This window comes from Corylus avellana, chromosome ca4 (genome assembly GCF_901000735.1).
Source record: "Corylus avellana chromosome ca4, CavTom2PMs-1.0".
Classification (NCBI taxonomy): Eukaryota; Viridiplantae; Streptophyta; class Magnoliopsida; order Fagales; family Betulaceae; genus Corylus; species Corylus avellana.
Window position 1 is genome coordinate 33,623,433 of NC_081544.1, and position 23,756 is coordinate 33,647,188.

At 37.2% G+C, this 23,756-nt stretch overlaps 4 protein-coding genes across 4 annotated transcripts; 3 read left to right on the forward strand and 1 right to left on the reverse strand.

Annotated features, from left to right (window-relative positions):
* Positions 1-1,842: 1,842 nt before the first annotated feature.
* On the forward strand, positions 1,843-6,751 carry LOC132179268 (U4/U6 small nuclear ribonucleoprotein Prp31 homolog). The gene is made up of 9 exons (XM_059591966.1): positions 1,843-1,979; positions 2,074-2,132; positions 2,874-2,939; positions 3,049-3,186; positions 3,522-4,414; positions 4,522-4,592; positions 5,037-5,139; positions 5,344-5,419; positions 6,469-6,751. The coding sequence occupies exons 2-9, from the start codon at positions 2,130-2,132 to the stop codon at positions 6,574-6,576; spliced, it is 1,458 nt and encodes a 485-aa protein (XP_059447949.1). The 5' UTR covers positions 1,843-1,979; positions 2,074-2,129; the 3' UTR covers positions 6,577-6,751.
* A 1,248-nt stretch (positions 6,752-7,999) lies between these two features.
* Positions 8,000-12,072, forward strand: LOC132179192 (aldehyde dehydrogenase family 2 member B7, mitochondrial-like). The gene is made up of 11 exons (XM_059591856.1): positions 8,000-8,181; positions 8,951-9,094; positions 9,216-9,358; positions 9,437-9,590; positions 9,668-9,897; positions 10,470-10,559; positions 10,781-10,954; positions 11,050-11,187; positions 11,309-11,446; positions 11,534-11,595; positions 11,674-12,072. The coding sequence occupies exons 1-11, from the start codon at positions 8,106-8,108 to the stop codon at positions 11,945-11,947; spliced, it is 1,623 nt and encodes a 540-aa protein (XP_059447839.1). The 5' UTR covers positions 8,000-8,105; the 3' UTR covers positions 11,948-12,072.
* Positions 12,073-15,781: 3,709 nt separating this feature from the next.
* Positions 15,782-17,487, reverse strand: LOC132179275 (probable xyloglucan endotransglucosylase/hydrolase protein 33). The gene is made up of 4 exons (XM_059591975.1): positions 16,851-17,487; positions 16,666-16,766; positions 16,341-16,549; positions 15,782-16,267 (listed from the first exon to the last, which is right to left on the reverse strand). The coding sequence occupies exons 1-4, from the start codon at positions 17,077-17,079 to the stop codon at positions 15,868-15,870; spliced, it is 939 nt and encodes a 312-aa protein (XP_059447958.1). The 5' UTR covers positions 17,080-17,487; the 3' UTR covers positions 15,782-15,867.
* Positions 17,488-21,304: 3,817 nt separating this feature from the next.
* LOC132177018 (U-box domain-containing protein 19-like) lies at positions 21,305-23,716 on the forward strand. The gene has a single exon (XM_059589215.1). The coding sequence runs from the start codon at positions 21,379-21,381 to the stop codon at positions 23,419-23,421; it is 2,043 nt and encodes a 680-aa protein (XP_059445198.1). The 5' UTR covers positions 21,305-21,378; the 3' UTR covers positions 23,422-23,716.
* Positions 23,717-23,756: the final 40 nt, after the last annotated feature.

Consider the following 23,756-nt stretch of genomic DNA (forward strand, 5'->3'; position numbering starts at 1 on the left):
AAGCGGTTATTCCAAAGCGGTTAACCGCTAACCGGGCGGTTAACCGCCTAGGCAGTTAACCGCTACCCGGTTAGCGGAGGCGGTTAGTAAAATTTACTAACCGCCTAGGCGGTTGCGGTTAGCGGTTTTAGCCACTAACCGCTAACTGCAACCGCTATTTTACCCCTAACAGAGAGACCACAACCCAGGGGCAAAAATAATTATTGAGGATAAAAAAATTAAAAAACCCAAAAAGGGTTAATAACTTATTTGGTACCTCGATTTTTAGGTTTTGATTTTTTCTCCCTAAGTTTTAAAACTAGACAAATCTGGTACCTCACTTATGGGAAAAGACAAAATTAATATCTTTGGTAGTTTCTGTCAGTCCCAATTAATGGTATTTCAACGTGTCACTCCCATAATATGCTATGTGTTATAAAAATTAAAAATAATGAAAAATACAAAATAATAATTAAAAAAACTAAACCTAAAAAATAATAATAATAATAAATAAAATTATGAGGTGACCGGCCAACCAGGTCCGCGGTCCTTGTTTTCCCCCAATTACTCTTATGTGATATCAACAAGACTCTCAAACCCAAGATCGAGTTTTTTCAGGATCTGGGTCTTGTGGGTTCTGAGAGTATTTCCAGCAGACTCCCTATAAGGGAGTCTGTTCCCTAAGTTTAGGAAATATGTCCAAAAAATCGCAAAAAAATCCAACAGCAAACTCCCTAAATGAACTCTAAACATTAGGATTGCTTTTGGGTTCCACTATTGCAATGATTCTCTCTCTTCTCTCCACTCTCCTCTCATGTTTCACAATTCTCTCTCATCTCTCATTTCTCATATATATATATATATATATATAATTAAAAAATATATATATTTTAATGATATAGAGAATGATTAAGGGAAGCTATTGGAATGTATTTTGATAAAATAGAGCAAAAAGTAGTTTGGATCCTTAAATATAAGAAAAATAACGAAGAAACTGCTGGGAATGCTTTGAGCCGAGCAACTTTATTTCCAAGAATTCCTCGGTCTTGACTGTCAGTTTGGAGAGAAGATTGGCACCCTGTGTTGAAATTCTCAAGAAAATCTTGTGCAAAAATGAGAATAACCAGGACCTTTTCCGGGTTCTGAGACAATGCAGTGGGTTGGTGAGGGGAAACCCTGAATCAAGGTTGGTGGGCGACATTGCTTTCTTGAAGGCTGTGTTTGGCAGTGGAATGAAAAAAAGGGAGTGGAACGGTATTGTAGCAGATTTGATTAATATGAGAGAAAAAAGTAAGAATGTTTTGTATAAAAAAAATGAAAAAAAAAAATTGTTTTGTAGTGATTTATTATTATTATTATTATTATTTCAATAGTAATAAAAAGTGATTGATGTGATATAAAAAATAAGAATATTGAAGTTAATTTTGAAATGATTTTTTTGAATTTTTATGTCTGGTCCAATTCGACCCTTTGCCAAATACAGCCAAAGAGTTGTGGGATCGTTGGGTCTCAGCGCTCGATGCTTTTGACTAGGCAACCTTAACTTTTAATACGCAGCAATCCAGGAAGGGGGTGGCCGAATGGCCTCTAGGTGTGGTCAACCCCCCAAGGCCAAAGGAGTGGTTTTTGGCCCTTGGGGTGGCCGACTACCCCAAAGTCGGCCACCATCATTGGCCAAAATAGGGTGGTCGGTCTCCATAAAATTTTTATTTTTATTTTTTAATTATTATTTTATTATCTTTAATTATTTTTAATTTTTAAGACACATGGCACATGAAAATTTCGTTAATTAAAACTTGGGGAAACTAACGAGGTATGGATTTTATCTTTTTCAACTTAGGGGAATAAAAAGATTAAAACCAAAAAAGTTATTAAGCAAAAGAAAAAGGAAATCCTCTTCTCCTCGTCCGCGACGAGTCGGTTGGTACTCGGTACCCGCTCTCCACAAGTGTTTTCCTCGCGCCTCGTCAAGAAGCTTAACGTCTCAAAATTCCATAGAGGTACTAATCTCTCTTTCTTTTCTCTTCGATTAGAATTTGCAGTCGATTTAGGGATTTCGATTCCTAACCATGTTCTCTCTTTTTTCGAAATCAGGGAAAACCCTAGAAGATTGAACTCCACCTGAGCTTGGTCGTTTGGAGTTTGAAAGAATGGTTAGTTATTAATTTAATTATTTATTTTAATTTTCATGTTTTCCTGTACTGCCCCCCTTTTTTTCGGAAGTGAAATTGAGGTTATTGAATGTTTGCTTAATTATCATGTGCATTTTATTCAACACATTTTGAAGTAACTAAATGTGATTTCATAATGAGAATTTTATGAATGGCAATTCTATGTGGAGCTCATCACACTTTGGAAAAAAAATTAAACTAATAGTTTTTAGTAGACGAAAGATTAATTTTGATATTTGGCTTATTGGGTTTTGGCCTTGGGGTGTTATAGTATAAATCACCATGAGGAACTTCTTGATGATTTTGTTTAGCATAGTTTTGGTTGGTTTAACATGCTTTTCCACGTACTGTGGGATTCTAAGGGTCATATTATGCTTCCCCGTTGAAAATGTTTCGAAGGCATTTAAAGTTCTTTCGTGGTATGTGGGTTATGATGTAGTTCGATATAAGGAGGATATTATCTTTTGGGTTCTTTAGCCAGCTATTTGGGACTCAAAAGTTGTTATTCTTCTCTGAGGGAATCCAATGGTACATGCACTTACAATTGTTGTGTCAGTTTTATCATGGGATCTTATAAACATTTGCTAAGAAGTACTTGCGCATGAGAGCTTGTTGCGTTCTTTCGGAATATTTTTCATTTTTATACTCAGTTACTTATAAATGCTATTATAGGTGATACCTTCATTTTCTTTCTTATTTTTAACATATTTTCGTTGATTGCAGGCAACTCTTGCTGATTCTTTCCTTGCAGACCTTGATGAACTATCTGACAATGAAGCAGATCTTCTTGTGAGTTTTTTTGTTTTGTGTAAACAATAACATTGGTTTTTTTAAAGTTCTTTGATTAATATTTTTTCAGATTTGGCATCATATATATTATGTTCCTATCTTCTTTTAGGAGGAAGATGATGTTGATGCTGGAAATATGGAGGAAGATGTCGATGGGGACATGGCGGACATAGAAACTCTTAACTATGATGATCTTGATAGCGTTTCAAAATTGCAGAAAACCCAGAGATATCTTGATATTATGCAGGTTATTCATAATTTTGCATGTGCTTCTATTTTCACATGGCATGTGCCATTTTTTTAAAAAAAATGAAAGTTCTATGTTTGCATTGTATTATTCTCCCACTCTTTTTTTGGTTGATTTAATATTTTCCAGTTCTGCAATGGAACATGTTTGGTTCAATCTCTCTTGCATTGGAGATTCTGCGTGGTCCTTTTTTTTCCATGTTCTTCTTTTTGTGCCTTGTGATACTTTCTTGCAGGTTTTAGGTTTATAATTTGACCGTTGTCTATGCTTGTTTGTTTTAACTAGATATGCCTATTGATGCTGACATTTTGGTTAATATTGTTTCTAATCGGCAGAAGGTGGAAGATGCACTCCAAAAAGGTTCTGATATCACAAATCATGGAATGGTTTTGGAAGATGATCCTGAATACCTGCTGATTGTGGACTGTAATGCTTTGTCAGTTGACATTGAGAATGAAATCGTTATTATCCACAATTTTATTCGTGACAAGTATCGGTTGAAATTTCCTGAGCTTGAATCACTTGTGCATCACCCAATCGATTATGCTCGTGTTGTTAAGAAGATCGGGAATGAAATGGATTTGACACTGGTTGATCTGGAAGGGCTTCTACCCTCAGCTATTATTATGGTTGTGTCAGTTACAGCATCAACTACAAGTGGCAAGCCACTTCCCGAAGAAATTCTTAATAAGACAATTGATGCATGTGATCGAGCTCTTGCTCTTGATGCAGCAAAGAAAAAGGTCCTTGATTTTGTAGAAAGTAGAATGGGATATATTGCGCCAAATCTTTCTACAATTGTCGGGAGTGCTGTTGCAGCTAAACTTATGGGGACTGCTGGTGGTCTTGTAGCGTTAGCTAAGATGCCTGCTTGTAATGTTCAGCTTCTAGGTGCAAAGAAAAAGAACCTTGCTGGATTTTCTACTGCAACATCACAATTTCGTGTGGGTTATATGGAGCAAACAGAGATATTTCAATCTACACCTCCATCTTTGAGGATGCGTGCTTGTCGGCTCTTGGCTGCAAAGTCAACACTTGCAGCAAGAGTAGATTCCACCAGAGGTGATCCATCAGGGAATACTGGAAGAAACTTACGAGAAGAGGTCCGTAAGAAAATTGAGAAGTGGCAAGAGCCACCTCCTGCAAAGCAACCTAAACCACTTCCAGTGCCTGATTCTGAGCCTAAAAAGAAGAGAGGTGGTCGTCGACTGAGGAAGATGAAGGAAAGGTAGTGCAGTTTTTCAATTGCTTTCTACAGCTTAATTTCTTCTTTATTTATTTTTTTTAAATGAAGTTGGTATGGTGTAACACTTTTGCTTATATTTCATACTTCAGATATGCGATAACAGACATGAGGAAGCTGGCGAATAGGATGCAATTTGGTGTACCTGAAGAGAGTTCTTTAGGTAAAGTTTACTGTCTTCAGCTTGTTCTGATTTTGAGTAATTGCTAATTGTAAATTAGGTTCTTCTGCATTTATTTTTCCCATATCCACAATGTTATAAGGTTAAGCTTTTAGTTGGTAAGGTCGAAAATATATTTATGACATATGCAAGTCCCACTAATGCCTATTTTCTAAATATGAATTTTTCATTTTTAAATTATGTTGTTGAAGGTTCTATTTCTTATTTATTGATTGATTTAGTTGGGTTGCATTTTTGAGGATTAAGGTAAATATCTCTACTTGGTAGCATCTATCCTGATGTTTATACCATAATACCATTTTCATTTGGTAACTTATTGTCCTTAAATACAGTCTGCCTTTGTAAATTGACACCAGAAAGTATACTGCCAGTTAATGTTACCCATTTCATACTCCTTTCTTACTGTTTTATGCTCCTTGATGACAGGGGATGGACTGGGAGAGGGTTATGGAATGCTCGGTCAGGCTGGGAGTGGCAAGCTGCGTGTATCAGTTGGTCAGAGCAAGCTTGCTGCAAAAGTTACTAAGAAGTTAGTCTTCCACTGCGGCTTTCAATTATATTATGTTTTTGTTTTCTGGCCATACTGCTAGTCTGACAAGCTATTTTGTAATTTCTTATTTTAGTAGTTATAAGTTGTGCTGGATTACCATTTCTATTTCCATTGTGCTTTCTAACAGCTAAATTTCAACATCAACATTGCCTATTGATCTCATGTGCTACTTAATGCTTTCAGATTTAAGGAAAAGAATTATGGAAGTAGTGGTGCTTCGTCAGGATTGACTTCAAGTTTAGCATTTACTCCAGTGCAGGTTTGTACTACCTTCTACCCTTTTCATTTACTCTCTGTAATATGTATAAGCTTTTAAATAGGAAGCGTGTGTGGTTAAAATTTTTGTGTAAAGCCCTAAGGCCAGTTTTAGGAACTTATGCCCAAATGATAGTGTTCGTTGACATGTTTTTGTATCTTAGTCATCTATGAATGCTCAATTTTCGCATATGGTATAATGGGTAGTAATTGAATTAGGGATATGGCTCCTCTCCAGTTGCATATCAACAGGACAGAGGTAAGTTCATGGCCAAGATCTTATTTCAGCAAATCTAAAGTGGCTGAAGCTCTACTCATTTAAAATCCCATCTTACTAAAACACATTGTTTTAAAGCCTGCATTTGGAAAAAGGAAAGTGCATCAGTTATTGCTGGCACGGTGGCATGAGAAGATCCACAACTCCACCCTCTTAACATTGTCAACTCCTTTGAGATCGTTGCCATCGTCACCTCCCTGATCTACCTCCTAGGCATTGACTTCATTTGATTTTTCTTGGCATGAGGTTGGCAACAACTACATGAACATTGGTCTCTTTTTCTTTGCTGCTGTTGTTGTTGTTGGCTTCTGTCCACTTCAAATATCAAATGGAAATGAGCCTCATTTAGACTTGATTTAAACCATTAGAAGTTCCTATATATAGAATTATGGAATCAACCTTTATTAGAGGTTGAACTCAGTTAAAGTATGTATAGTTAGCAATGGGCCTCCATAGTGCATGATATTGCAAAAATGGAAGTTGATGACAATGGAAAAGTTGTTTTGGACAGGGTAGTCAATTTTCTTTTAATTACGTCATACTACAATTGTAGGATGAATCCATTTTTTTTTTTTTTTCCTGTGCAAATATATTGATGTTTATGGGGTTCATTCCTTACCAGATGCTCAAGTTCTTTGCTGTTAAATTGGTTGCTTGATCTTAAACCCACAACCTTTTGATAAGAAAAATTAAACTGAGTTACTCTACTATTGGTTCTTGTTGATATTTATTCTTGTATTCTGTCAATAATATCAATCGCCATTTTCTCTCTACAGGGGATAGAGCTCACAAATCCACAGGCTCATGCACACCAGCTTGGCAGTGGAACTCAAAGCACATACTTCTCTGAGACAGGAACATTTTCAAAGATCAAGCGGACCTGAATCTTCTTATGTTGCTCTCCTCTCCTTTGTAAGATGTTTCTTTGGCGTGAAATGCGAATGAGTTTGAAATACAAGGAACTCAGTAATTAACAGTGGCCAGATTGTAACCAAAGATGTGAACATTTTGTCAGAGATTTCTTTTCCGAAAATGATAGAGAAAAACATGATACTTGAATCGCATCTTTAATTTTCATTGTCGGTTGAATGATTTTTCCTAGTAAAGAGAGATATGGAACTTATTGGGGAAAGGAGAGGAAATGATATGATTAAGAAAATTTGCTGATTAGAGCTTCTCATAAATCACGCCTTTCAGTGGGCTGTATTCTAAGATTTGTACAAGAAGATAGTCTGTCCCGTAGGTGTCTACATTCGAGAGAAGGTGACTTCTTCAGACTTCAGCCCTAGACTTTCCATAGAAAATTGTTTTCAAAAAAAATTATAGTAAAAAGAGTAATACCCCTAACAACACTCTGAAAATATGGTAGGGATAAATAATTTTTTGTTCCATAAGTCAAGAAGATCACATAAATGACTATTTTCAAAGAGTGAAACTATTTTTCACACTCGTTCATCATCACACCTATTTTACAACGTATTCTAAGACTAATTTCTTTTTGTTGAGGCCATCCAATTCCCAAAGTTAGGTTGATGTCACACCTTGAAATAGAATATCACACCATATCTTACAAGTCTTTGTTTTTGGAGATTAGAAAAGAAAAAATATATATATATATATTTATTTCGGATGAAAGGATAGAATTCATTCTATTTCTAGCTATCTTTTAACAATTCTTATAGTTGATGGATGAAATTACTATAAATTTGTGTGGGGTCATATGAGTCAATAAATCCAATGGCTAAGATATATTGAATTTATAAAATGAGATGAATAAAATATTTACGTCAATCATTCTTCTTATCTTGGGTTAAGAGTTTACTTATTTTTTTCAACTTGCCATATTTGAGAATGATCACTCTCCCAAAGTCTTATCTAAACCCAGGTGTTGTGAATCGTAACGTGTCACGTTTACCCACTCAGGTTATTTCTTTGACAAAATGAGTACATTGAATCTGTCAACGTAGCCTAAACAAAGAAAATCATAATCTTCTCTCTGATCCAATCTCCATCAACGTCTCTGATTCGCGGTCTATAGCTGACACATCAGAACTTTGTGTACCCAATCCATCGAAGTTTCAAGTTGGACCCCGACTTTGGCGGACAATGCCACTGCAGTGAGCTGTCATGACAAAAAGAAAAGAAAAAAAAAAAAGAAGGAAAAACCCCCCGCCGTCTTCGCATTTTTCATACGTTCCCCGTTTTTAGGCGCGCTTCATCTGTAGACTAGTACTGTTTGGTAGGCGGTGCGTTTCTCATGGTTCGTTAATTACACAGGCAAATATAAAAAAAGTTAAAAAGTAGAATTTTATATAATTATGGAAATAAAATTTGTTTATAAATGATCGCGCGCTGAGACAGAGAAGGTGTAGTGTGAGCGGTTGTGAATCTTGTGATAGAGATATTGTGAACCATGGCGAGTCTGGTGATGTGTAGGCAGCTCTCTCGTTCTCTCTCTTCTGCTTCTGCTTCTTCTTTGTTTTCTATAGGTAATGTTTCCTCTGACGACTTGAATATTGTTTGGATTCCTTTGCCTTTTGTGTGGTTATAATGCTCGACTTTTCGTCAATGAGGATCTCGTCATAGTTTGTTTGCCGAGAAAATATGTAGGAAAGAAAACTTACGTTTTAGTAAAACTTTTCTAAGTTTTCTCGGCTTTGGTTGTTATGTGACTGTGATATTCGCCTTTTCTTCGTTGATGATTTTTTTTTTTTTTTTGAATGATATGATCGTAGTTATATCCGCCTTGAAAGTGCTCTGTTTGTTTGCCGAGAAAATGTATACGACAGAAAACGAAAATTCTAGTGAGAGTTTTCGATCGTTGATTTAATTCCTTAGCAAAAAAAAAAACAAAAACAGATTCTACTTTATATAATATTTTTGTTGATATCACAACGTATATATTTGTGTGTGTTTGGGAAATTATATATGTGAAGGAAGAACTGTTACCAATGAGAATCATGTTTGAAGCATTTTACAGGGTGTGATGTGGCAAGGTAGTGATATTCGGAAAAGTTTTAACAGATTAATTTCTCGACACTCCCAATTTGTTACTTGTCAATATCAAGTACTCTCACTTTTATCTGTTCGTTTACCTTTTCTATTCCTCATTGGATATTCATAATTAATGACATTATATTCTAAATGCCCCGCTGTTCTTGATTGATTTATGTTCTCTGATATTGTTTCCTTAGTTTGGGTTTTGTTATTCCCAGAGTTTTTATGCTTTTTATTGGTTGAAAAATATTTTCTCTTCAGGTAGGAATGCTACCCGGAGCAGAGTAAGTTGTAAATATAGCACTGCTGCTGCTGCTGCTGCTGTTGAGGATCCAATCACTCCACCGGTTAATGTAAATTTTAAGCAGCTTTTGATTGATGGAAAATTTGTCAATGCTGCATCAGGTGAGATTTCACAGCATTCGTTCACAAATTGGTGTATATGTATTACATATTTTCAACCTCATTTGACTGTTATTTGACAAATATATAATGGATTCTATGCCGTGGCTTCCTTTGGCCGCAGGGAAGACTCTTCCAACATTGGATCCCAGGACAGGGGATGTGATTGCTCATGTTGCTGAAGGTGATGCTGAAGATATAAATCGAGCGGTTGCTGCTGCTCGTAAGGCTTTCGATGAAGGACCGTGGCCAAAGATGACCGCTTATGTAACTATTCATTATTGTGCTTCTTATTTTCTTCACTAATTTGATTCTTTAAAATTATATATACGTCTATATATATAGGAAAGACAAAGGATACTCTTGCGCTTTGCCGATTTGATTGAAAAGCACAATGACGAAATTGCGGCACTTGAGACTTGGGACAATGGAAAGCCATATGAACAGGCTACTAAAGTTGAAGTTCCAATGATGACACGTCTGATACGATACTATGCTGGTATGTATATCAGTTCTGATTTATAGATTCTGTCTGTTTTTGCGAGATTTTTAAGATTTCTATATACAAAATTTCAGGTTGGGCAGATAAGATTCATGGTCTCACAGCTCCAGCTGATGGACCATACCATGTGGAAACCTTGCATGAACCTATTGGTGTTGTGGGTCAGATTATTCCATGGAATTTTCCTCTTCTCATGTTTGCTTGGAAGATCGGTCCTGCATTAGCATGCGGCAACACTATTGTTCTTAAAACATCAGAGCTAACACCTTTGTCTGCTCTCTTTGTAGCAAATCTATTGCACGAGGTAGACCATGGTGAAACTTTATTGTCTTCTTTTAAGATGGTCTCTCATGAATGTTGTTTCATTCGCCAAATTTCATGAATAAAATATGTATGTGGCTTGGACCCTAAAAAATCCCGATGTTTTATATATACCACCTGTAAGATTTCTATCTCCTAATTTGTAGTAAGGCGATTAAATCCATTGAGTACTTAGTGTGCTTAAATCCACGGATGTGGATATATATATATTCTACTGTTTAAGTATCGAGTTTTTTTTTTTTACCTTTCTATAACCTTTGGCTATTGTGATTGATAAATTCACCCACTTATTTTTTAAGCTTGCTCATGACTTCCAGCATATCATAATTATTTCAACTGATGGCAGTTGAAACATTTGAGCAGATAATGTGCACAAGTTTGTATGTAATTCAAGTCTTTCATACAATATTTGACAATAAAGTGCTTTTAATTCGTCTTTCCAATAGCGATTCATACAAGCTAAATCTTCTAATCGTTTATCGGGCCAAAGAAATTGGGTGCAAAAACCATAGAGGTCTCTTTATCTTATGTTCTGATCATTGATCTTTTTGACAGGCTGGACTTCCTCCAGGTGTTTTAAATGTGATTTCTGGTTTTGGTCCAACTGCTGGTGCAGCTATTGCCAGTCATATGGATGTGGATAAGGTAGTCTAAGATCTTTAGTATTGCATTCCTATTAAATGTAATATGCGTCTTAAGATAGTAAATTTTCTTGTATGGGTGTTTAGCATGCAACAGGGAATTTCTTTGGTATTCCATCAAATGTTGAAATGATTAGGGGCAGTGCTAGCAATCCAGGACGCATATTATCTATTATCCTGATCTTTGCTAGTATATCTCCTAAACTCTTAGTAATTTTTATGCAGGTTGCTTTCACTGGATCAACAAATACAGGAAAAGCTATTCTTGAAATGGCAGCGAAGAGTAATCTTAAGTCAGTAACTCTGGAACTTGGAGGGAAATCCCCCTTTATTGTATGTGAGGGTGCTGATGTAGATAAAGCTGTTGAGCTTGCGCACTTTGCTTTGTTCTTTAATCAGGTTTGTCCAAAAAAATTGTTCCGACTCCATGATTTGTCTCAAGGAAGTACTTAGAATTCATTTTATTGATCATATTATTTTGGGGCGATCTGCAGGGACAATGCTGCTGTGCTGGCTCTCGTACATTTGTACATGAAAGTATATACGATGAGTTTGTAGAGAAAGCAAAGGCTCGTGCTTTGAACCGTACTGTTGGTGACCCATTTAAGGGGGGCATTGAACAAGGTCCTCAGGTAAATCAGCAACAATAATTAATCCTCAAGTGAAAATTGGTTTTGAATGTCAAATCTTATATATATATGTTCAACACTGATAAGCAACAATTTAACACTTTTGGTTACTGAAATAAACCAGATTGATACGAAACAATTTAAGAAGATCATGAAATACATAAAATCTGGTGTTGAAAGTGGAGCTACACTTGAAGCTGGAGGAGACAGACTTGGCAACAAGGGCTACTATATACAGCCCACGGTTTTCTCAAATGTTAAGGTACTTAATTATATCTTCTAGTCACTAGTTATTGCATCATTTTATGATGCTGTACAAAGATTGATATATGGTAACTTATATGATCAGGATAACATGTTGATAGCAAAGGAAGAGATATTTGGGCCAGTGCAGTCCATCCTGAAATTCAGGTGAGAAAAGAAGCATTTCTAAACATCTCATTAATTATCACCCTAAGCTCAAGCGCTAATGTTATTGGGTGATATCAGGGACCTTGACGAGGTGATACGAAGAGCAAATGACACTCATTATGGGCTTGGTGCTGGGGTGTTTACACAGAACATAGACACTGCTCAGACTTTGACACGTGCGCTACGAGTTGGGAGCGTGTGGGTAAATTGCTTTGATATATTTGATGCTGCAATTCCTTTTGGTGGGTACAAGATGAGTGGGCAGGGCCGAGAAAAAGGTATCTACTCTCTTTCAAATTACTTGCAAGTGAAGGCTGTCATTACTTCTTTGAAGAATCCAGCATGGCTCTAAATTCAACAAGCTACATACTCCTTTGAAGAATCCAGCATGCATGGCTCTAAATTCACAAATAAAGCAAATAACGGTTCCAAATTTGAGGCTGTAAGCCTGTAATTGCAAACTTTATATATAATTTAAGTGAGCTTTTCAATATTTTTCTTCTTTTTCTTGGGGTTTTTGTTTGATGTCGTCATAATATATTTTCAAGCAAAAAAGAAAAAAAAAATCATCAAAACATTTTTTAGCATTTGGCTCGTATGAAAAATGATCGGCGACCTTTGGCGAAGGTACAACAGTTGTTTAGTGGAGCCACGGAAGTTTGATGAACTCCAATAATTTGAGAATGAGAAGGTCAAACTCGAAAAATGGTCAACTATTTTATGAAAATTAACGAAACATTTTCAATCAAACCGAAAATGTTTTCAGTTTGATTATTATTTTTGTCGCAGCAAATATTGAAAAATGAAAAAAAATAATAATAATGTTTAGAAATTAATTTATGTCGAAACAAATGGAACCTAAATTTAGTGATAATGTATCGGATTGATGAACTTAACAAAAATAATTAATTCCCAAATCATTTTATCAGTTGAGACTATAACAAAAAAGATGCATTATGTCTCTCTTCTCCACTAAAGGCCCATCTAGCCGGTAGCTTAGGGGATGTAAATTGTCCTTTCTAGCCCTTAAATCTCTCATCCTTGACTTTTGAACAAGGCGATTTTCTCAAAGGGATGGTTTCAACCGACCAGAGATTATGTCTTATAAAATAAAAGTCATTAGTTTGAATCTTCATCTCATCTTTTCCTTCCCTTACGAGGACATGTAAAAAAAAACAAAAAATAGAATAAGGCATTTTTTCTTGTAAACTAGGCCCCGGAGAAGAGCTTTGTACCAAAGTATACCATTAGTGTCCTACAGCCCACTGCCACACGGGTATGGTGCTTTGCTTCATACTAAAGTATATACATAAGTGCATACATCCAAGTATTACTTTAAAGCAAAGGCTTAAAGTATGTCGCATATATTGGGCCTTATAAATGCCATAATGTAAGCTTCCCCCTCTCTCTCTAGGTAGTTAATATTTTCAAGTTATTGTGGACCCGTGGTCTTGAATGGAATAGTCTTGAGCCCAGAAATGTCCTTCCCGTTGGCTACTACAATAAGTAGCACGCAATTAGATTGCTATGTCTATAATTAAATTGTACATATTTCACAGCTCACCGCTGCTACTCTATGTAAAGCTCTTTTCTTTTTCTTTTCTTTTTTTTTTTACCAGATTTTGTTAAAACAATTGTTTCAAATAGTGATCAAGGGTTCCTCCAATCTTACTTTTGACATATTAAAGAGATTTGAACATGTAATATAAAGTAGATCTTAGAGTGTCAAGGTGCTATTGATATTGTAAAGCTTTTTATACAAGTGAACGTTGGTCATTTTATCATTGAAGGTGATTCTCAAATTGTGATCCTCACTCTTTAACTTTCAAACGTTTTTTAACATTGGGTCACAGCCAAATCTTTTTCTAGTCGTATTCTCATCTTGTCTCCCCCCACTCTATCGACGAATATGACCCTCTTTTTTTTTTTTTTTTTTTTTCCCCCTTTATGCTAGACTAGTTTAGTCCTTTTGTTTGTTGTTTTCTGTTCCATGTACTCTAAAAAAAGTCTTAAAAGTCGTGTGTAATTTTTCACCTCTTCCTTTTTTGGACTCCTATTTGAGGGGAAGAATCTAAAAGGCAAAAACACATAAAGATAAGGGTCTTTAAGCAATAGTTTAAGGAAGATTTTGCTGTAACATTTCTTGAAATTGACTTACAGGATGAAGCATGTGGTGGTTTATTTATTTGACATTCTTTGTTAAAAACCTTAATTGAAGTAGGGCCAAGTGTTCAAAGAATTGCTGGAAAATAGCACTTTGTGAGAGAGGGGGAAGAAAACAAAAAACAAAAATGGAAAAGAAAAGAAGAAGAAGATGATAAGGAAGCTGGCTAATTTTTTAGCATGCATGTCACAAATATATAATTTTTTTAATTAGCATATGATAATTATATATTTTTTTTAATAAAATTAAGGGTAAAGTTCACTTAACCCCCTTAAACTACCACCCCAATAACAATCTACCATCCAAATTATCAATTGAAACAATTTACCCCCCAAATTACCAAAACAATGACAATGTACCCCAATTTTTAAAAATGACAAAATTACCTTTACTAAAATAAAAACAAAAATACAAAAATTTAATTTATTTTTTCAAAAATTTAAGGGCATTTTTGTCTTATTGAAAATTTTATATGGGTAATTTTGTCATTTTGCTAGCATTAGGGGGTACATTATCATTGTTTTGGTAAATTGAGAAGTAAATTGTCGTAATTGATAGTTTGGGGGATAGATTGTCATTGGGGTGATAGTTTGAGGGGGTTAAGTGAACTTTATCCTAAAATTATTAAAAAGTATATTAATTTACTACATAGCAATATTAAAGACTGAATTAAAGGAAAACATTGAAATTTTCTCATTCGTAGCGTGAAAATGATAAAAGCACAACTTAAACCTAACTTTGACCCAACTTTTTTCTTTAAGTTTAAAAAGAAAAAAAAAAAAAATTGCCTATGAAGGAAAGAGAGCCTTAAACTAAAAAGAGAAAAATTTAGTCTAAAAATTAGAATAAAATTAAATTTAAATTGTAGTGTACCACATCTCTTCGTAGCATGTCCCACAAATAGGACCATCCAACTATTTGGTTATGTATATGGTCAAATAAGTACCACCATTCACATATCAACGCCGTATATATTTAATTGGATGTCCATTATTAATTTATTGTGGTGTTGCGTCTGGTAGGCTGTCAATTCCGTGGACTTTTCTGGGGCATGTCAACCGTTGATTTTTTTTTTTTTTTTTTTCTAATATGTCAACCGTTGATTTACTGTGGCTGTTTTTCTTTGACAATAAATATGAACAAAATTCTTGAAAAAAAGAAAAGTGTAAAGTTAAGTTGAATGGGATAAAAAATAAAGCTCTTACATTAGAAAGTATAAAGTTCTAATAGATCATAGTCAATTAAGTCATATTTATGATGCCAACATTCGCTAACCCATATCTAAACTTTAGTTATAGAACAGATCTGCTCCGCTCAGTCCATTTAGGAAAACTAGGTTGGAGGAACTTCCTCCAACTTCCTCTATTAAAATGACATGTATTATTTGAATATGAGAGATGCATATATTTTTTTAATAGCAGAAACAAAGTTGGAATAAATAATATTAAAAATTCATGTGCATCTTACATGTTATTAAAAAAAAAAAGACACATATTATTTTTATAGACTAAGTTGAAAGAAGTTCATCTAACCCAATTTGAATGAAAACTCTATCCCTCAATCTAACATGATGGATCAAAAAGTTACAAATTCTAGTATTTTCGTTAATATTAAGATGTTAAGGGTTAACAAATCAGTATATAATAATTCGGACGAAGAATTTAACAAAATCAGTATTCAACAACTCTAAAACTTTTAGATTAATAATTAGACCCATAAATTAGAATTTGTTAGGTAATCTTTTTGTATACTCTCGGTGTACTTAGGGGCGCATTACGCTTTTAATAAAACTGATTAGTACTTATAAAAAAATAATTAGACCCATAAACGTTAAAAAGAGTATTCGAAATGCGGATTTTAGACTGTGAGTTACAAATATTTGTTGTGGAGATTCTACTTTGATTTATTTAATCTAAATTTTGAGTGTCTTTGATGGTCTACCAGTTTCCAAACTGAAATGAGAAGATCTGATTTGGTTGAATATTTTGTTATGGGAAGATGATGACAAATATTCAGAATGTGAAAATGCCTTTAATTTAGTGTTATTAACTTCCACTTTTGTGGAGAAAAAATTGTAAAAGAAAATAAATAAAGAACCCAAAATCCAATTACTTGCACTCTGGTGGAAGGATTTTAAACCTAGATGAATCTTTACAGTATGAGTAAAACATTAGCTTCCTTCTTGCCCAGTCCATTGCCACCATCTGCTGCTCTGATAGCCTAACAAACTCTTGCCCCTCAAGCGGGTCGGAGCTAGAAACACCAGCAGCTTTAGAACAAGAAGAAACCGACCCTTTTGGATTCCATATGCAGCCACTCATTTCCATATCTGCAAATGAAGCTACAAATGGAGCATACTTGTAATTAACTGGGTACTTTCCTCCATGAGTTGCCCATTGTGACCCATCCCAAATTGTTGCGTAAATTGACATGGGTTTTGATGGATAAACAGATGGGAAGGCGTTGTTGCGAGGAAACTCTCTTACAGGTATATTGTCGACAAGAAACCTGCATTATTAGATTCATGGGCACTTTCAGAAGTGGTAAGTGATTATATTGTGTGAACTTTGTTTGTCCTTACACTGTATGATGATTGTTCCAGATGATGCTGTATTGATGATGCTGTTCGGTTGGGTCAAACCAGAGGTAGAATTTCTCTTCTCTTCCAGTGCCTACACTTCCATTAGCGTATAGGTTTGTTTGGAGGACCCAATCGTTTCTTTTATCATGACCAAGCAGCTCGATGTCTATCTCATCATGGGTATGAGGGAAAATGTCTGCATTTGACAGCTGCAAATTCGCCTTTTTTGTTTATATTCATAGATTTTGACTATTCAAGCGTGTCTATATGGATATATATATTGCAGTCATATTATACTTTGTATGTGAATTAAAAGAGCGCTTACATAGAATGCTACTACAACTCCAGAGGACAGGCCGGATGGCAGCTTAATTGCAGCACTGAAGAATCCATAATAATATTTGTTTTTCGAGACCAATCCGGATCCTGCGCGCACAACAGGACATGAAGTAAATTCTGAAAATACAATGTTTGTATGGCAACAGAAGCCATCAATGTGAAAGACTTTACCTGCGGATTTGTCGAGAGCAAGATTGGCCACTGAGCCATTACTGGTGAGCTGGATATTTGAGCCTCCAAAGAAGTTGGAAAAGCCTCGATCAATTGAGACATGAGGAAAGTAATCTGTTAAATGGGTAACAGATGGAGGCGAGTAATATCTATTACGTGAAGAAACCACTGCAGTCATGCAGAAGATCAAGAGGCCTGAGAAGAGTATTCTTTCCTGCAAAAATGCCATGCTGCATTAGATAGATGAAGGAAAAGATGAACAAGTTGGATATTTATTGGGAATTTTGGAGGTTCATAATCATGCTTAGTTGTTAATAGCTGGCTCTATATCTTCCCTAGTATCTCTTTGGGTAGTCACTTTGGATCTTAACGACAATGATCAAGAGACAATCATGTGGGGGTGATTCTGAGAAGTATGACAGGGGCTTGTGGGTGCTGCCTGATAGTTAGGTGCATGAATGACAATTGCTTCACCTTTCTAGTACCCAGTGTGGTCCACAAGCTACATATCAGCATGGACCAAAAGGCCTATATATGACACAAGGCATGCATCACCATGGGTGTCAGGTTTGCAGGTTGTATTTAAAATTGTCTATTCTAAATGTTATTTGTCAGGTTATGATGAAATCGAGACATTTGTATAAGGCTATCAATTACTGGATTATACAAGGCATGTATCTAGATCGCCATAGCTGTCTGGGAATTGAATGAGGCATGCATGCATATAGAACTCAGATTAAATTGGGTGGTGAAACACTTGAATACGACTAATATTTGCGCATTAGAGACTGTTTTTTGGTAAAACAAACATACAAAAAGGCTGGTGCTGACAAGAAAATGTCTATTACTAATTACTTGTTAGTATAGTGGTCAAATTGCCAGTAGTTTTTTAGCTGGCTCCGACTCTGAGAGATTTTTGATAAGACTGCTCATAATGGTGACATATAATAATGCACGGAAAGTTTTTACTTGTATTGGCACCATCTGCCCACATTCTGCATAGTGACTAATTTGATTTTTCTCTAGAAGAAAAAAAGAAAAAAGAAAATAGCTGATGATCTTGAAGATCTGGGCCAGCCTGTCAGGAGTATTAGCTGATGGGAACATTGGAAGAGGGAGATAGGAGGGGGATCTCATCTCCTGCTGATGGATATTGTTTTCAATATAACTTCCTGCACCCAACACAGCGCAGCAGGGAAACCGAAAGGTGCCCGCACCGCATGCCAAGAGGAAAAGGGTCCTGAGCTCAATCATCTTTTTAGACAAAATCTCTCTCTCCTAATTGTAATTCTTTTAGGCTCTGTTTACTTCGATATAAAATGGTTTTTAGAAAATGATTTTTGTATTTTACGGTGTTTATTTTAACGTAAAATAATGGTCAACGGAACATATTTTCCTTTTGACCGAAAATTCTTCTTTAATTTTTGCAAAAACGTAAACCATTTTTTGACTTTGAATATCTCATTCTCAAATCGACAGACCTTGCCAAGACTGTCTAGAACCTCGTTGGGACTAGCCCAGGACCCGCTAAGGACTTGACTGGGACTCACTCAGGACCTGCTCGGGATCCCATCAGGACCTGCCGGGACTCGACCGAACTTGAACTGGACCTGCCCGGACCTGCCCAAAACTCTATTGGGACTTGTCCAAGACCCGACTGGGACCTTGCCAGGACCTGCCTGGGACCTGCACGGACTTGCCCAGGACATAACCGGGACCCGCCCAGGACCCCGCTGGTACCTGCCGGGTCTGAGCGAATCCCGAGCAGGTTCGATCAAGTCTCGAGCGAGTCTTCCGATCAAGTTTCGAGCAGGTCTTGACAAGGTCTCGGTGAAGTTTTAGGTGGGTCTCGGGCACGTCCCAAGCAGGGACCTTATTGGAAAAAAAATATATATATTTTTCGTGCACGTAGTAAATGCAGGAAAAATGACTACTGTAAAAATATTTTCTGACGAAAATCATTTTACATCGAAGCAAACAAAGGCTTAGGCATACTTTCAATTTTGCATCTTCCCTACAGCCTAAAGACACCATGTGACATGGTTGTGATCTAGTAATAGAGTTAGAATGTATTGGTGAATTGCTGTCGCAACTTGTTAAATTACCATTTATAATTAGAATCATGCTTTGATATCATGTTTAATTTTATTAGTAGTCCTACAAGTTTAAGTGGATAAAAAATAATAATTTAATTAATATTCTAATATCTAAAGCTAAGCGTGGAGCCCAACTAGCAAAACCCCAAATTTCATTGGCTTCGTTTGGCAATGACTAGTTTTTTGAAACGATGGCCTGTTATTGTAGCTGATGTGAGTGGGAGACGTTTTGCTGCGGATCCGTAACATTGAGTGTTGCGCCTTGCCAATTACCGCTTGATGCTACAATAAAACTAAAGAGGTTGCGTTTGGGGAATGGCATCAAACCCTTAGTTTACTTTATTTATTTCTATATGATTTTTCTTTTTTTCTTTTTTTTTTCAAACACAACATCCTTAGCTTTATTGTAGTATCACACGGTAACCGGCAAGACGCATCACTCAATGTTACGGACCTGCAGCAAAACGTCTCCCACTCGCATCAACTACAGTAACAGGCCACCCACCGTTTCAAAAATCTGGCCATTACCAAAGGAAGCCATTGTTCTACGCTACATAAGTGAAAAAACCTTAATTAGGAAGTTAAGGTGTAGTCTCTTTGAAGTCGAATGAAAAAACGGAATCAAAATAGATAAATAATTAGTTTTCTATCTTTTGTCAATCTTTTATTCATCACCATTAAATTTGTTAGTTCACACAAATTTAATAATAGATTAAAAAATAAAGCTAGCAAACACCTTGGCTATGTCTACAACTAGAAGCAGACGGAAAAGCACTTTTTAGCAGGATTATTATACTTTCTTTTTCTTATTTTTGAAGGTAAGTCTACGTATAGGCCGAACGAATCCGGAGGAGAGACCAGACCAAGGACGCGCTGCTGGAGCCTGGCTGGCGGTCTCCAATGTTATGTTGGGTTTAATGGGCCGCTTTTGGACTCTTCCATTTCTCCTGTCTGGTCCGTTGGTGGGTCCAAAACTTAGCCCATTAGGCTGCCTTTTGCCCATTCCTATCTCCTCCTTCACTCGTCTATCATTGATTCCTTCCTATCCAGTAGAAGTAGTTGGAAACACGCGTGGTTAATTTTCTGTATTTATCACATATAAAGTAAATATTAAATATCTAAATGCTTACACAAGCACCTATTGAAATTCCAAAGTAATATCATAACATTACAGAATAATTAGTGAGATTGTTGAAACTTGACATGCATAGTGACTCAAATTGAAAACAAATAGGTGTTATTAAATAAATAGGTTAAAAGAGTATGGTTAAGGTTAAATCACCATGATATAAATAAATTACCCCAAAATGTAATATGAACACAATTCCCAAAGCTAGAATTTGCTCCAAGAAGACATTCTAGGCATGACTCCTAAATTTCTTAAGCATGAATCCATGATAAAGCCTCAAATAACCCTAGATTCACATTAATAGATACGTTTAGTAACATTTTAAGGTTATTTTTTGTGGAAATAAAAATATTAACAAACAATTTAAAATACAAAATATTTTTTTAAAAAAGGCATACGTTAAAGCAACCCAACATTTACACTCACTAAAACCACAAAATTAGACCAATAAATATTTGTGACTAATAAGCCCTTGAACAAGTCTGACAGACAATCTTTTCTTTTTTCTTTACTTACTAGAAAACAGAAGATTGAAGAGAAGATGAAGAATAAACTAACCATGACTTTTCTTACTAAGGATTGTCATCTAGATTCTTCTTAATTGTCACAACACACGCCTTTACATTTTAATAAAAAAATTTATTATATGACAATGAAATGTCAAAGCAATCGCCATAAAGGTTAAAACAGCCTTCTATTAATTAAAATACTTGATAATTATAACAGAAGTGGATAAGACAAGAGACAACAGTGTCTCCACACATCTTCGTACAAGTTGCTGGACTTTCTGAAGATATTTTTGACCACTTGGGGGAAATGGATTAAACTCAATAATTAGCCTCACTCAATAATACAACTTTAAAACAAGCAAATTTCCTGCTAATAATGCCACGTTAGCTCACGGTCGATGTCGGCTACCTCTCTTCACGTACATTCAACCTACACGGGCCCCTCCCATAGTTCTCGCGCTACGTGTCACTCTCTTATTGATTAACGCTGGACTCCGAGACTAGCCACGAAGCCGCCTTTTCCACCATTCTCCTTGTGACTTGTCCTCCGCGTGTTTTCAGCCACGTGTCTCTCAAGCAAAGTCAAATACACTAGTGTGCACTGCCGTCAGATGTTACGCACTCACCAAGATCATCTCATCTTCTGACGCGTGTTCTCTGCCTATCCGTCCCTATATATACCCACCAACGGCCATTTCTAAAACCCACCAGACAAGCAGATCCAAATCCAAAATCCAAATACCAAAAGCCGAAAAAATCCAAATACCATTTTTTCTGTATTCTCTATTTGTTCGATGACCCATAAATCTAACGGGTCGGTTCGCAGGATTCTGACGTTTCCGGCTGTTCATCCCTGCGAGGCTATCGCTCCAGCGACGCTCGTCGACTCCTTAATCAATCTAGCGCACGCTATTTCCGATTGCAAATCCACAAACTTCACCAGCAACAAGGGAAATGCGCGCGAATCGGTTCGTCAAATCGGAGTCCTCCGAGTTTTTCTGGAGGAGCTCCGAAAAGGGAGTCCGAATCTTCCGGAGTCGGTGGTCCTGGGTCTCTCGGAGCTCCACCTGACCTTCCAGAAGATTCGGCACCTGTTGGAAGACTGTACCCGCGAAGGCGCTCGGCTATGGATGCTAATGAACTCGGAGCGCGTGGCGGATCACTTTCGGGTCCTGGCCCGAGCGATCTCAACGGCTCTGGATGTCATTCCACTGGGTGCAATCCACGTCTCGGTGGAAGTGAAGGAATACGTTGAATTGGTAACGAGGCAATCCCGAAAAGCAAGGTTCGAGGTTGAACCGGCCGATAAGGCCGCCATGAAACGTGTTATCTCGGTTCTGAATTTATTCGAAAATGGGATTGTTCCGAATCGAAGAGACTTGAATCAGGTTCTCGATTATCTGGGAATAGGAAGCTGGAGCGAGTGTGACAATGAGGCTAAGTTCTTGGACTCGGAAATTGCATTGGAGGAAGAAACGCAAGAGGCGGGGTTTCTAGGCAGTCTAATGGGGTTCATTACCTATTGCCGGTGCGTGTTGTACGACGTCATTGACGGCGAACAATCCGATATCCGCAGAAGAAAAAGCAGCACTGAGGTTGGACTGCTGAGTTGCCTCAATCCGGAGGATTTTCGGTGTCCGATCTCTCTCGAGTTCATGACCGATCCGGTGACGGTATCGACGGGGCACACCTACGATCGCTCTTCGATTACGAAATGGTTCAGGGCGGGGAACAAGACCTGTCCCAAGACGGGTCAGAAGCTACCCAATACAGAGCTAATTCCGAACTTGGCACTGTGTAAGCTGATTCAGCAACGCTGTTCCGAAAGTGGGATATCGGTTCCCAATTCGGGTCGCAGGAATCGGACTGTTTCGGTTTCGGTGGGGAGTTTGGCCGCCGAGAGAGCTATGAACATGGTGGCCAGTTTCCTCGCTTGCATGCTTGAAGAAAACAACAACAGCAACAGGGCTGCGCACGAGGTCCGGGTCCTTTCGAAGACGAGCGTTTTGAACCGGTCTTGTTTAGTGGAAGCCGGTATTGTTCCTCATTTGTTAAAGTTGTTGTCTAGTTCTTCGGTCCAGGAGAACGCTATGGCGTCTCTTTTGAACCTCTCGAAGCATCCCAAAAGCAAAGCTGTGATCGTTGAGAATGGGGGATTGGAACTGGTCGTGGGTGTCCTAAACAAGGGATTAAGCCTACATGCTAGGCAGCACGCTGCTGGTTCGCTTTTCTACCTCGCTTCGATCGAGGAGTACCGGGAATTGATCGGTGAAATCCCAGAAGCCATTCCGGGTTTGATAGAGCTGATTGGGAAGGGTCCCGATCGTGGGAAAAAGAACTCGTTGGTTGCCATCTTCGGGCTTCTTATGCACCATGGGAATCACTCTAAGGTGCTTGCAGCTGGGGCAGTGCCTGTGCTGGTTAATCTTTTGGAGTCTGGTACTGATATAGAAGAATTTAAGATTGATTCTCTGGCAATACTAGCAGCTCTGGCGGAGAATCCCGATGGAACTGTCGCGATTCTGCGTTGTAGCGGAGCTTTGCATTGGGTTGTGGAGCTTCTTCAGTCCTCTGCTGCTTCAAGGGCGGGGAAGGAGTACGGTGTGTCTTTGTTGCTGGCTCTATCCATGAACGGTGGGGCAGAGGTGGTTGCTCCTTTGTCGAAGAGCTCTTCTCTCATGAGATCACTGTATTCCCTACTAGGCCATGAAGGCACGTCTCGAGCAAGCAAGAAGGCCAGTGCTCTCATCAGTGTTCTCCACGAGTTTTTTGAAAGGAGACCCTCTGGCTTAGTCAGTCCCATTCTTCCACGAGAACGATTTGTTCACGTGTGGTAAACCAATTCCTTATTATTATTATTATTATTATTTACAATTACCAAAAGAAAACCCAAATTTTTTCGGGTATTCTTTCGTCATTCTTTTTAGGCATCTGTAAGTGTAGATACATACATTCTCTGTAGCTATGATTGCTTTTCTTTCCAGTTTGATTATGTGGTATTAGCTCGTTTTTTAAAGGGCTAATAACTCTATGAGCTTCTGTTTTTGCAATGAAGCTTTGTACAAAAGTAATGCCGTATTGGTGTTATTTTTTCAAGATTAACAGAAATAAAATTTGTGTTATAGTGCTGTATACATTATCCACTATAAGTTTCAATACCTTGAAATTTTAT